We start from the raw sequence: 13,592 nt of genomic DNA on the forward strand, positions 1-13,592 counted from the left end.
AATATGATTCAAACACCACAATTGATAATAAACAATTGTGACTTTACTTGTGAGAAAATCTGATGAATTAAAAAATGAGAATAATGATTTTCAGATGAATTGTGAAACATGAAAGAGAAAAGAAGCATGCAAATTATACTTAAATTTTGTTTCCTCTTATTAAGTTTTGAAGAAAAAAATAATGTTAATAATTTTTTTTCATTGATATGAAAAATATGGAAAGAGATTTAGTGAATTGATAGTGAGAATTTAGAAAGACCCAAATTAAAGAGATTCAAATGATTTTTTTTAATTTGGGAAAGAAATATTGAATTAAAATTTTATGGAACAACAATTTATTAATGTTAATATAAAATTCAATAATGACAATTGACACCTTAATAAATTCATGGGCCCTATTATTTTATTGAATAAATTACGTATTTAGTACCTAAACTATCAGTTTTAGTACCTAAACTTTCAATTTTTTCAAATCATACCTAAAATTTAGGTTTTGCTTCATTTTAGTACCCGCCGTTAAAAACTTTAGTTTTTTTTTTCATTTTAGTACTCATTCGAAATTTAAAGTTAAGTTTTAATTTTTTTTTTGAAATTTTAGGTACTAAAACAAACCAAAATTAGTAGTTAGGTACTAAACACGTTAAGTTTTTAATGGCGGGATACTAAAATGAAATTAAAACTAAACGTTATATGTTATTCTAAAAAAATTAAAAGTTTAGACACTAAAACGAATCAAAATTGATAATTTAGTTACTAAATACATAGATTATCTTATTTTATTTTACAATTTTTCAATATTATAAAAAATAAAAAAATATTATATAAAGAAAATTAATTTGTGGGCCTTGGGCGGATGCCCCTCCTTCTCTGTCCGAGGGTCGACCCTGCTACCAAATCCTACCACCCCATTAATTCAATCGCCAACCTAACCTTCATCCTTGGTTTTCAGAACCGGATCGGTTAACGAACCGGTAATGCTACCGGTTTATTGGTTCAACCGGTCGAATCGGTCCGACCGGTCGGAAGAACCGGACGACGTCATAATTATTTAAAAATTTAAATAAAAATACCAAAAATATTTAATAAAAAATAATTTTTTATATCACAAGTCATATTCAAAGCAAGTCATAACATATATAAGTTAAAAACCATAAAATCAAGTGAAACAAAATGATTCAAATTAACTACAACATAATATTTAAGGTAAAACATATTAAATAATAAATATAATTATATAACTATAATTAAAAAATAAATTTGGGGTTAAAAAAATCATAACAAAATGATATTGTTTGGTTTAATTTTTTAAAGAAAAAACAATCCCACATGGCTAAAAAACATAGAAGAGCATCCAAAAAGTCTAAAGAGTAAAAATATGAGAACAAAACAATCTCACATTGCTAAGAAACAAGCGCATCACAACTAACTTCTATAAATAATAGAGATAATTTGGCATTCAAAATCATGAAGCCTTTTGGTGAGCATTGAGTGAACTATTCTTTCACTTCAATCAAGGTCGAATTTTAGGCTTCAATCGAGCTTTTAATTTTTTTTAGTTCAAGCCTTTTTAAGTTCAAGTTTCAATATTATATTTCGAGTTTAAGTTGAACTTGATAATTTTTAGCTTGTGAGTTTGAGTTAAGTTGAGCTTACTTTTAAAGTTTTCAAGTTCGAGTCGAGCTCAGCAATACTCGAGTTCGACTTGACTCGTTTAACAAACGACGTTGTTTGGTTTAATTTTTTTAAAAAAAAAACAAAAATCCAGTTTTTCCCGGTTTTTTTCGATTTTCAGCCGGTCCGGTTCGAACGGTTCAACGATTCTGACCGGTTCACTAATAGCAGTTCAATCGATTTAAATTAAATCAGACTAAACAACGATTCCCGGTTGAACCGATCGATCCGATCCGATTTTTAAAACAGAGCCTTCATCCTCTATAAAAAAAAAAAAACCCATTTGACCAAACCCCCTAAACCAGCAAAACTCCTCCGCCATGGATTTCCTCCTACTCGAGAAAGTCCTCATCTCCCTCTTCTTCACCATAATCCTCGCCATCTCAGTCGCCAAACTACGCGGCAAACGCTACAAGCTGCCCCCTGGCCCCCTCCCAATCCCCATCTTCGGCAACTGGCTCCAAGTCGGCGATGACTTGAACCACCGCAACCTCACCGACTTAGCCAAAAAGTTCGGCGACATCTTCCTTCTCCGCATGGGACAACGCAACCTCGTCGTCGTCTCTTCCCCGGAGCTGGCCAAAGAAGTCCTGCACACCCAGGGCGTCGAGTTCGGTTCCCGGACGAGGAACGTGGTGTTCGACATCTTCACCGGGAAAGGACAGGACATGGTATTCACGGTGTACGGCGAGCACTGGCGCAAGATGAGGAGGATCATGACGGTCCCTTTCTTCACCAACAAGGTCGTCCAGCAGTACAGACACGGATGGGAGGCGGAGGTGGCCAGTGTGGTGGAGGATGTGAGAAAGAACCCGGAGGCGGCGACCAATGGGATTGTTTTGAGGAAGAGATTGCAGCTTATGATGTACAATAACATGTACAGGATCATGTTCGATAGGCGATTCGAGAGTGAGGATGATCCTTTGTTTGTTAAGCTCAAGGCCTTGAATGGAGAGAGGAGTCGATTGGCTCAGAGTTTTGAGTACAACTATGGTGATTTTATCCCCATTTTGAGGCCTTTTCTGAGAGGCTATTTGAAGCTATGCAAGGAAGTCAAGGAGATGAGATTGCAGCTTTTCAAGGACTATTTTCTCGAGGAAAGGAAGTAAGTACTCATCCTCAATTTCCATTTTTTTTACGTTAGATGAAATTTTAATTTATTTATGCCCGTTCTTTAATTTTAACTTTTTTATATTAGTTGAAATTTGAATTTCTTTAGGACGATTGTCCCTAATTGAAGGTGTCTATTTTAAAATTTAGAGTAAATTATATATTTAATATCTAAATTATTTTTTTATACTTAATTTTTATTTTATTTTAAAATCATATTTAATGTTTACTTTTATATTTTATTTTGGTACTTTACCGTTAAAATTTCGATGTTGATATTAACGTATTACTTTAAAATAATATCATATCATAATTAAAAAATAAAAATTATTATACTAGTAATTTGTTAATTTTTTATGGTAGAATATAAAATTGAAAATTAAATTAAATTGTGAACAAAAATTTGAAATAAAATAAAATTTGGATATCAAAGCAAAATAAAAAGAATAATTTAGGTATTAAGCATGTAGTTCAACAACAATAACAACAACAAAATTCTATTCCCATATGCAATGGGATAAGGGGATGTAGGGTAATAGGTTGTCCCCAACGCCAAGTTGAGAGCAGCGTCCGTGGAAGACCTCCGGCAGTCAAAAAATTAAAAATAAAGATAAAATGCAATGTATGTATATATAAATAAATAAATAAATAAATAAATACATAGTTGACAGAACTTCATATGCAGTCTATATATACGCGTCTGTAATGGGAAGTAATCCCTGCGAAAAATCTCTGCATATAGAGAGAAACGTAAGATCTGACTAATTTTAAAAAGAGGAAACCTGAAGCGAAGGATACACAGAAGTCAACGATAACAAGCTACTAGAAGGAATAAAGTCAAATGTGTTAACACCTAAACTAAGGCAACACTAGTCCGCTACCATAGTTCTAAGCCTTCAAAAATTCTAATGTCAGAAACATATATAAAGTAGAAGTCATGTAAATTACTACAAAGGCATTAAAAAGAAGACATATATGTTACACCCTATGGCTGTGAACTACACTACTCGACTACCTTGGTCTTAAGTCTCCATACTTTCCTATCAGAGGTCATGTCCTCGGTAAGGGTTAAATCTTTAAAATCAGATCTCAAGCACTCTTCCCACTTCCGCCTTGGTCGTCCTCTCCTTCTGGCACCGTCGACTGTAATCGACTCTACCCTCCTGACCGCATCCGACAGTTGTCGCCTAAGGACATGTCCAAACCACTGTAGTCTTTCCTCCCTCAATTTTCGGATACAGGCATCACCCCCAAGGACATCATAATAGCAGAGTTTGGTGTCATGTCCCACAGAGTCCTACCACATGCCCATCGTAGCATTCTCATATCTGCGGCCTCCATCATCCTAACGTGATCGTTCTTGATTGCCCAACATTCTGATCCATACAGCAGCGCTGGTCTTATTGCCATTTTATAAAATTTCCCTTAATTTTTAGAGGCACATTCTTGTCACACAAAACTCCAGTAGCAGCCCTCCACTTTAGCCATCCCGCCTTTATATGGTGTGTAACGTCATCATCTACACCCCCATCTTTATGTATCATAGACCCTAGGTACTTGAAACAATCCTTTGAGGGGAGAACGTGTTCTTCTATGCATACTTCTACATCTTCATCGTTTTGGTTCCCACTAAAGTTTGAACATAAATACTCTGTCTTTTCAATATTGATCCTTAGACCTTTTTCTTCCAAAACAGTTTTCCAGGTAGTCAGTCTACTATTCAACTCAGTTTTTGTTTCAGCAACTAGGACAATGTCGTCAGCGAAAAACATACACAATGGAACACCGTCTGGTTTCGCACAAAAGATGTCGACCATAATCAAGGCGAAGATGTAAGGGTTAAGAGCCGACCCCTGGTGGAGTCCGATTTCCACCGGGAATGTATCGGTGTCGCCAACTGTAGTCCTGACGTAAGTAGTAGATCTACAGTACATATCACGAATCGCCCGGATATAAGCAGTTGGGATCCGTCTCGTTTCCAAGGTCTTCCAGATCGCATCACGGGGAACTCTATCATATGCCTTCTCAAGGTCAATGAACACCATGTAGAGATCTCTATTTTTTCCCTATATTTCTCCATAAGCCGTCGAAGTAGATGGATCGCCTCCATAGTAGACCTGCCTAGCATAAAACCAAATTGGTTTTTCGAAATCCTAGTAACATGTCTCAACCTAGTCTCTATCACCCTTTCACATAGCTTCATGGTATGACTGAGTAGTTTAATACCTCTGTAGTTGCCATAACGTTGGGGATCTCCTTTATTCTTATAGATTGGTATCACCGTAGACTCTCTCCACTCCTCTGGCATCTTGGCAGTCTTTAAAATAATATTAAAGATGCTGGTCAACCACTTAACTCCCTCTTCTCCTAGGGCCAACCACACACTGATAGGAATTTGATCAGGTCCGACAGCTTTGTCCCTCCCCATCTTTCTAAGGGCCATTTTGATTTCCTCAAACCCAATCTTACTTATAGGACAATCATTGGCCGTAGTATGATGGTCGACTGACCCATCAATGGTACTATCTCTACAGGTAGAGGCACCGTCATTAAATAAGCCATAGAAGTAACTACCCCAAAACCTCTTAATATCACGATCTTTAACTAAAAGAACACCATTGTTGTCCTTAATAAACCTAATGCTACATATATCATTTTTCCTATTTTCCCTATTTTTTGCAAGCTTGAAGATGCCGTTTTGTCATTCCTTGGTGTCTAATATCTTTAAAATTTCCTCGTATGCCATATCCTTTTCTTTAGCCACTGTTTTCTTGGCTTCCCGCTTTGCCTCATTGTATCTTTGTTTAGCTCTCGATCTTTCTTCGTCGTCATTGTATTGTAGAAACTCCTTGAAGCAAGTTTGCTTTGTCTTTACCTTAGTTTGGACTTCATCGTTCCACCACCACGATTCTTTATGTTCCTTGACCTTCCCTGTCGACAACCCAAGGGTGTTTTTGCCCATTTCTCTGATGGAATTTGCCATATTTTTCCATAACATATCTGCATTATTTGCCTTTATAGTTCTAAAACCTGTATTAGACAAAACCTTACTCCTAAAGTCATCAGTTGTCGCTCCATGCAAGTTCTTCCAAAGGATCCTAGGTTTACCAAGTTTAGCCGTCCTATGAGTGCTCCGCCCGTGGCGTACGCGGAACACCAAAACCAACAATCTTTGTTGTGATGCATATGCCTCTTCAGGGAACACGTTACAGTCAATGCAAGCCCATCACTCTAAGTTTTTTTTGTACTAGTCCTATATGATAAAATTTATGTTATTCATAATCCCGAAAAATATTGCAGGAAGCTTGCAAGCACAAAGAGAAGTGACAACAATGCTCTAAAATGTGCCATAGATCACATTCTTGATGCTCAGCAGAAGGGAGAGATTAATGAAGATAATGTTCTTTACATTGTTGAGAACATCAACGTTGCCGGTAACATTCCTATTTTCTTTCTTGGTCTATTTATAGATATATATTTCCATTGTTTAAGATTTGAAATTTGACCTAAACTTAGTAAAAGTGGCCTATTTTGCTAATAATCTTTGATTTGATCTGTTATACTAGAAAGTCATTTGATATATTGTATTAAAAAAGAAACCCAATTTGGGCCTATTCATAAATGGTGGGTTTTCGTTGGGTCCTAGGCAAATTGGTTCAACTATGGGCAATGATCATTGTGACCACGTAGGTGATTGTTGCAAGGTAGGACCAGACCGGCTAACTAACCTACCTAATTTGATTACAAGTTGACATCCCATTTTAATATTATGATAAGAATAATATCAATTTTAAGGTAAAAAGATTTTTAATATTTGATTAAATAATTATTTTAGTCTTTATGTTCTTTATTAAAGATTTTGATCATTAATATTTTATTTTAAGATAAAAATTTATATTTTAGAGCATTAATCTTAATTATTAGTTTCTACCCATAAAAGGATCGTTTTATTCTAAAATAAAATATTGAAATCAAAATACTCCGAAAAATAAATATTAAAGTGAGTATTTAAACATTTTTATCATTATATTATAATAATATGTCGGCAGCTAGGATGGACCAAAAGGATATATTAAATGGGTAATTGTCTTTCTAATAATTTTAAATTTCTATATTATATATATATATTTATTATTAATTTATTTTCATTAGGGGCTTTAACATTAACTATACCTCCGTCTTACTATATAACTCTGATGTAATAAAAAATATTTATTAAGGTAATCATTTCATCACCGTGTATGAGATAATAATAGTTGGTCAAAGTACCAAGTATATCCAACTCAAGCGATCTCATTGTTATGTATGCAGCCATTGAAACAACCTTATGGTCAATCGAATGGGGCATTGCCGAGCTCGTGAACCATCCCGACATCCAGCAGAAACTCCGTGGCGAGATCGACACTGTACTAGGACCCGGTGTGCAGGTTTCCGAACCAGACCTCCACAAGCTCCCATATCTACAGGCTGTGATCAAGGAGACTCTCAGGCTCCGAATGGCCATCCCCCTATTAGTCCCGCACATGAACCTCCATGACGCGAGGCTCGGAGGCTACGAAATCCCGGCGGAGAGCAAGATCCTTGTGAATGCATGGTGGTTAGCCAACAACCCAGCACACTGGAAGAACCCGGAAGAGTTCCGGCCAGAGAGATTCTTCGAGGAGGAATCGAAAGTGGAAGCAAATGGGAATGACTTCAGGTATCTACCGTTCGGCGTTGGAAGGAGGAGCTGTCCGGGGATCATTCTTGCACTGCCCATCCTGGGGATCACGTTGGGACGTTTGGTGCAGAACTTTGAGCTGATGCCGCCGAAGGGACAGTCGAAGCTCGATACATCGGAGAAAGGGGGACAGTTCAGCTTGCATATTTTGAAGCACTCAACCATTGTTGCAAAGCCTCGGCTGTTTTGATTAACGAGTATTTGTTGGAAAATCTGGATTTGATGATCTTTGCATATTGCTTGTTGGGGGTATAAATGTGTAAGATGGATGCATGCTTGCATTGTTTGATATAAAATCAATGTGCCAATAATGCTTTTATTTTTCATATATGTCTATTAATATCTTGGTTTTTTATGTATGGAAACAAAATATCGAGCAATCGATTTGAGAAATTGACTTAATTAAAAAATATAAATTTTAAATGATAAAATATAACTTATCAATTTGATTAATACCTGAATTTTCTTTTATTTTTGATTAAATTTAAATCACATACTGTTATCATTATAGAATATTTATATAATTTTAATGTGTATTTTTAATAATTGTCGAAACCTCTTTAAAACTAGGAGGTAGATCTCTTAAAGTTCCACTTCGAGCGGGTATTAAATCATGGTTCGAGGAAGTTGCTGTCAATTTTGTAAGGTACAATTGAATCACCCAAAAATATTAATTTGATAAAACTAAAATAACAAAAATCGATTTACTTATTAAAGAAATATATTCAGGAGTCGATTACGTGTAGGTGTAGATGATGATTAGCATCCACAACATCCTTTTGGCACCTAATCAGTTAAATTATTTTAAAAATGAAAAAATACAAATTTTGATTTTAAATTGATTAATGATCCTTTCAACAAAACAAATTTAATTTACTCTGTTTGAACCTAACATAAAATATGTTATACAAAAATGGTCGTTAGTATTATGTAGAAATACAAATATATATATATATATATATATACAAAGATTGAAAGACTAAACACATTACTATACTGTCGAAACGGTTTTTTCTGGGGAGGGAAAAGGGAGGTCTCGTTTTCAAAATAATTCTTTTAGTGATTAGTTTAATGATAAAACGTGGTTCGAGAAGTCGTCATCAATATTTGATTAGGGTGTGATTGGGAACCCAAAAACATATTTGTCATTTTAATAAAATATTAATTTTAATTAAAACAAAAAAATTGTGGTTTGCGTTATCAAAATTCGAGTTCGGGAGTCGGTTACGCATGGTAAAGGATTAGCACCCCCACAACGCCCTAATCGGTACCTAGTCGATTAATTAATTGTCTTTGCAATGAGATTTACAAGTTCGAGTCTATTTTAATTGAAGATCCCCTAAAATAACGTTCTTTGAATTTTTGGATGAAACATAATAATATTTAACCATTTCCTATCGAGAAGAATCGATCTGTCATACCTTGAAGCAACCGATTCTTACTCCGATCGAAATAAAGAAATATTAAAATTCCATTCTAAAGTTCACTATTAATTCAAAATAATAACACCCAAAATAATTTTAAGAGTGAAAACGATAATATCTAATTATTTACAATCGATAATAAATGACCTTTCGTGCATTAAAACAATCATTTATTAGCCAATTGAAATAAGGAGATATTACTATTTCGTGTCTTAAAATTCAATATCGATTTAAGTAAAAACGATAATATCTAATGATTTCCAATCGAGAATAAATGACCTCTCATACCTTAAAGCAGTCATTTATCACTAAGACGAAACGAAAAAAATATTATTATTCTCAATGTCGATTCGAATGTTATTGTTTTGAAAATCTATCGGGAAAACACATGCAAAAATAAAACAAATAAAAAGCATAACAAACAAGTAATTAATTATTTACTTTACCGATATTTAGTGAGAATAAGGATATTCAATTATTTAAATATCTCGAGACGAGACCTTAGATTCAATCTAACAATCTTTTCTCGATGAATTTAATTAAAAGAACATGATCTTTTTTCCAATCCCTAAATTTTAGAATGAATTCGATTTAATTCGTGTTAATAAATGGGATAGACTTTCATTTTAAAATTATCAAAAGTAACATTCTTATACGTTAAGACAGTCACTTTACGACAATATTAAAATGATCGAATATTACCTTTAGTCAATTTATTTTGAATCGAGTCAAGTGATGCTTATGAGGGTATCATACAAAATTAATTAGGACTAAAATGAATTAATATGCAAGCAACATGCAAAAAATTAAAATAAACATAAAAACATGACTAAAACATAAATAATCAAACTATCATGCCAAAATTAGAACAAAATAAAGTATACAAATGACTAAAATGAACATTTAGAATATTAAGTGCTAAAATTACAAGGAGTAAAAATAAATAAAACATGGGCCAAATTAAAATAGATTAAAATTACATGGCTGAATTAAAATAAATAAAAAATATATGCGGTTCGAAATATAAACATGCAAAACTACATGGGCTATTTCCTAAATATTCCATTTATTCTAGCCTAAAATACACATTCGAAATAAAAAGGGTAAATAACTAAATTAATCCCTAAGCATTTAAAAAAAATTAAAATACATCACTACACATGACAAAAAATGTAAAAACACACTAAACATGAAAGGACTAAAATAGAAAATAACCTTAAAAATATTTAACTTGCATTAAAGTGGGTAAATTATAAAAACAGTCCCTATAGGTCACTAACATACAAAAATACGCTAATAGTCGGGGGACTAAACTACGATTAAACTAAAATTTTAAGGCATACACATAAATGGGAAAATTATGAAATAGGTCCCTTCTAGTGACCTTTTCGTAAAAACATGCTAAAACTCGAGGGACCTCTGTGTGATTTCCCCCAAATATTTCTATAAATAACAACTAAAACGACTAAGGTAACCTCCGATCTCATTTTCTCCCTATTTTTTCTTACATGCAAAGTAGTTTATTTTTTTTGTTTTCGAACACAAAAGAATCACAACAACAAAAAAAAAAAACCTTCGAAAGTTTCTACCTTTTTTTATTCGAAATCGAAATCTCCAAAACTCATAGGGGAGACTGCCTTTTTTTATAAGATATGTTCGAGGTTTTATAACCCATGAATATTATAGATTTTTTGTCTGTTTTTATATAAAATGATTACAAAAATGTCATTGTTACGTGTGATGTTGGTGTTCGGTTGCTTATTGATATATTCTAAGTTTTCTGACAATGCAGGGCTTCTGATTGGCGGCAGCGACGGTGGCCGGGGAGTGGGTAAAATGGACGATAACATCTACTTGATCTGGATCGTTGGATGGGTCCAGATCCGACGGCTGAGATTAGTGGCGGCTGGAACCAATGTCCAAACCTTAATTGAGGGTCGATCTGGGCCGTTGGATCTAGGAGAGCTGGCGGTGACTATGGAGATAGGTAAAACCCTAAGTTGGTTTGGGCTCCAGAATGTGTTCTGCTTCAGTCGGGCTTCGAGTATTGGGTTAGAATATGTATTTTGGGCTCCGGGTTTGGTGTAACCCAACTTGGGCTGTTGTAATTGCCCTGCAAAATAAATAAAAATAATTAATTAATTAATAATAATAATAGTAATAATGAACGAGACGAAAACGAGTGTCGACAGTTACTATACACATAGAAAAATAAACATCAAAATTATATTAATGGATTAAACTAAAAAATAGAGGTATAGTAAACAAAATAAATAAAGAGATCAAAAACAAATAATGTAAATGAAAAATTAATTCATGAAAGAAAAAAGAATATTAGTAAAAATAAAATATAAATTAAAAATTTTAAAAAAACTAAAAGTAAATAATAAATACAAAAGGACAAAAATAGAATAAAGTATAAAAAATATGGTCTTGATTAGAAGAAACCTGATATAAAAAACAAATGAAAAAAGAACCAATTAGAATAAAATACGAATTAATGATATTAAATAAAATAAATTAAAAATAAGAAAATAAATGAGAAAGGGCTAAATTAAAATAGAAATAAAATAAAATAATCGAATATGAAAGAAAAAATATTAAGAGGGCTAAATTGAATATATAATGAAAGCTGCAGGGATCGAGGTTATTTTTCAAAATCAATGAGCTAGACTCCCAAAATGACATCGTTTTGGGTCCTTATATACCCTTATGGAGCTCATTTTTCTTATTTTCCCTCTTTATCTATTTTTAAGAGAGAGGATCTCTCACTTCTATCTAAAACACTAAATACTATTATCTGTGCTTGTCGTTATCGGTCACTGTCCGTCGACGTCGTTAGTCGCTGATTGAAGCCAAATTTCTCTAAGTGACTCGTATTGATGCCAGGAGTTCAAATCCGAGCTCTTTTTTTTCTCTAGAAAATGCCTCATATCCTATGAAACAATGGAAAACTTCTCGACTTCTACTTCCCCAATCCACCACCGTTCGCTGTTGGACCACCGCAAGGTTCGGATAAGTTGTTCGCCCCACCCTTAGAATCCTTTCCATCGTTCGGATCATTGAGTTACCACTTCGATCATCGGGGGTCACCAAACTCTAAAGGGGAGAACTCTTTCCCTTTTCTTTTCTTTATTTTTGGTTTTTTTCTTTGTTTAGTAAACATGCAAGTAGATAATGTCAAGAAAAAAAACTATTTTATTATTATATTTTGAAAGTACATTGGTGATTATTTCTCCCTTGATTTCTTTTTCCGAACACTTCTTTTCTTGAACACCCTTGCTCTTTTTCTTTTGTGTTCTTGTCGTTCTTGTCGATTTATTCAAAAAACATTTCCATTTTTTATCATCCCTAAGAGTTTCTCAAATCTCTTTTTATTATAATCAATCCAAAAGGAATTTGAATCTCAGTGAAAATGTTTTTTCAGTTCTTTCTAAATCTCTGAAAACAAATCTCCCAAAATAATTGTTGGTTAGTGCACGATTTTTAGTTGAATGACGTGTGGTGTTGCGGAATACGACTATCGGATAGAGCAAAATCGTAACTGATAATTTGAGAAAATAAAAATGAAGATAAAGAAGATACAAATTTTACGTGGAAAACCCCTAAATAATATAGTGTAAAAACCACGGGCAACAGTAGAAGAATTTCACTATGAGAAAATAGGAATTTCACTATGAGAAAATAGGAATTACAACTTCTCTCGATCTAACAAGGATAAAACAATAACAATTCTCTCTTGATAAAAAGGAGAAAACAACTCTCAAGAAAACTATCTAAATTCTCTAGTATTGGGAGAAAGCTAGAATGATTTGGGATGGTTTTGAAGCTAAATGGGTTAGGGTATTTATAGTTGAAGATTAAGGACTAATCTTATAAATACCTTAAAGTACAAGGACTAAATGTGCAATTTTCCCATGTCACTTTTCAACCATTATTAGTGTCAACTATGAACTATTATTATTGCCAACTTTCAACCACCTAAAGTTTGGCCATTAATTTCAACAAGTTGGCCACTTGATGGCCACTTCTTTTCAACAATCTCCCACTTGAAGTTTTGATTGAAACAATCAAATCTTCACACCATTCTTTCTACCTTGTACCATCATGTTGCTTATGTCTCTGACAGGCCACAAGAGGATCGACACCAAGTAAATTTATCAGCGTTGATCGCATTCGTCATAAAATATGTTATGTTGTCTTTGGTATGGATTTTCTACATATCTACCGTCCCTTCTTCCACCTTTTCACAAATGAAATGGTATTGAACTCGTATGTGCTTTGTCCTTGAATGAAATGCTAGATTCCTTGCTAGATGCAAGGCGCTTTGACAGTCACAAAAAAAGAGAGACATACTCTTGTTTGTGCCCAAGCTCCTCTAATAATATCTTCAACCAGATTGCTTCTTTACTGGCTTGTGTAGCTGCTACATATTCTGCCTCTGTTGTGGATGTAACCACAACTGACTGCAATTTTGAAACCCAGCTTACAACTCCACCAGCAGCTTTGAACACATATCCTGTTGTAGATTTACTTTTATCCAAATCCCCTGTATAGTCAGAATCGACATACCCATTGATAAGTAAGTTTGATCCTCTGTAATATAATGCAACATTCAAGGTCCCTTTGATGTATCTTAGGATCCTCTTTACTGTATTCCAATGCTC

At 33.9% G+C, this 13,592-nt stretch overlaps 1 protein-coding gene across 1 annotated transcript; it reads left to right on the plus strand.

Moving 5' to 3' along the window:
* The first annotated feature begins 1,955 nt into the window (after positions 1-1,955).
* On the plus strand, positions 1,956-7,820 carry LOC120127373 (trans-cinnamate 4-monooxygenase C4H2-like). The gene is made up of 3 exons (XM_039145292.1): positions 1,956-2,776; positions 6,082-6,215; positions 7,093-7,820. The coding sequence occupies exons 1-3, from the start codon at positions 1,992-1,994 to the stop codon at positions 7,689-7,691; spliced, it is 1,518 nt and encodes a 505-aa protein (XP_039001223.1). The 5' UTR covers positions 1,956-1,991; the 3' UTR covers positions 7,692-7,820.
* Positions 7,821-13,592: the final 5,772 nt, after the last annotated feature.

The sequence above is a fragment of the Hibiscus syriacus genome, unplaced genomic scaffold (assembly GCF_006381635.1).
Source record: "Hibiscus syriacus cultivar Baekdansim isolate YM2019G1 unplaced genomic scaffold, ASM638163v2 tig00001478_pilon, whole genome shotgun sequence".
NCBI classification, from domain to species: domain Eukaryota; kingdom Viridiplantae; phylum Streptophyta; class Magnoliopsida; order Malvales; family Malvaceae; genus Hibiscus; species Hibiscus syriacus.

What these genes read in the sequence shown, in the direction of transcription:
- LOC120127373 (XM_039145292.1), top strand. Translation starts at nt 1,992, where the DNA reads ATGGATTTCCTCCTACTCGAGAAAGTCCTCATCTCCCTCTTCTTCACC. An exon ending in TATTTTCTCGAGGAAAGGAA is followed by an intron (nt 2,777 to 6,081) that starts GTAAGTACTCAT and finishes AAAATATTGCAG; the next exon opens with GAAGCTTGCAAGCACAAAGA. An exon ending in TGAGAACATCAACGTTGCCG is followed by an intron (nt 6,216 to 7,092) that starts GTAACATTCCTA and finishes TTATGTATGCAG; the next exon opens with CCATTGAAACAACCTTATGG.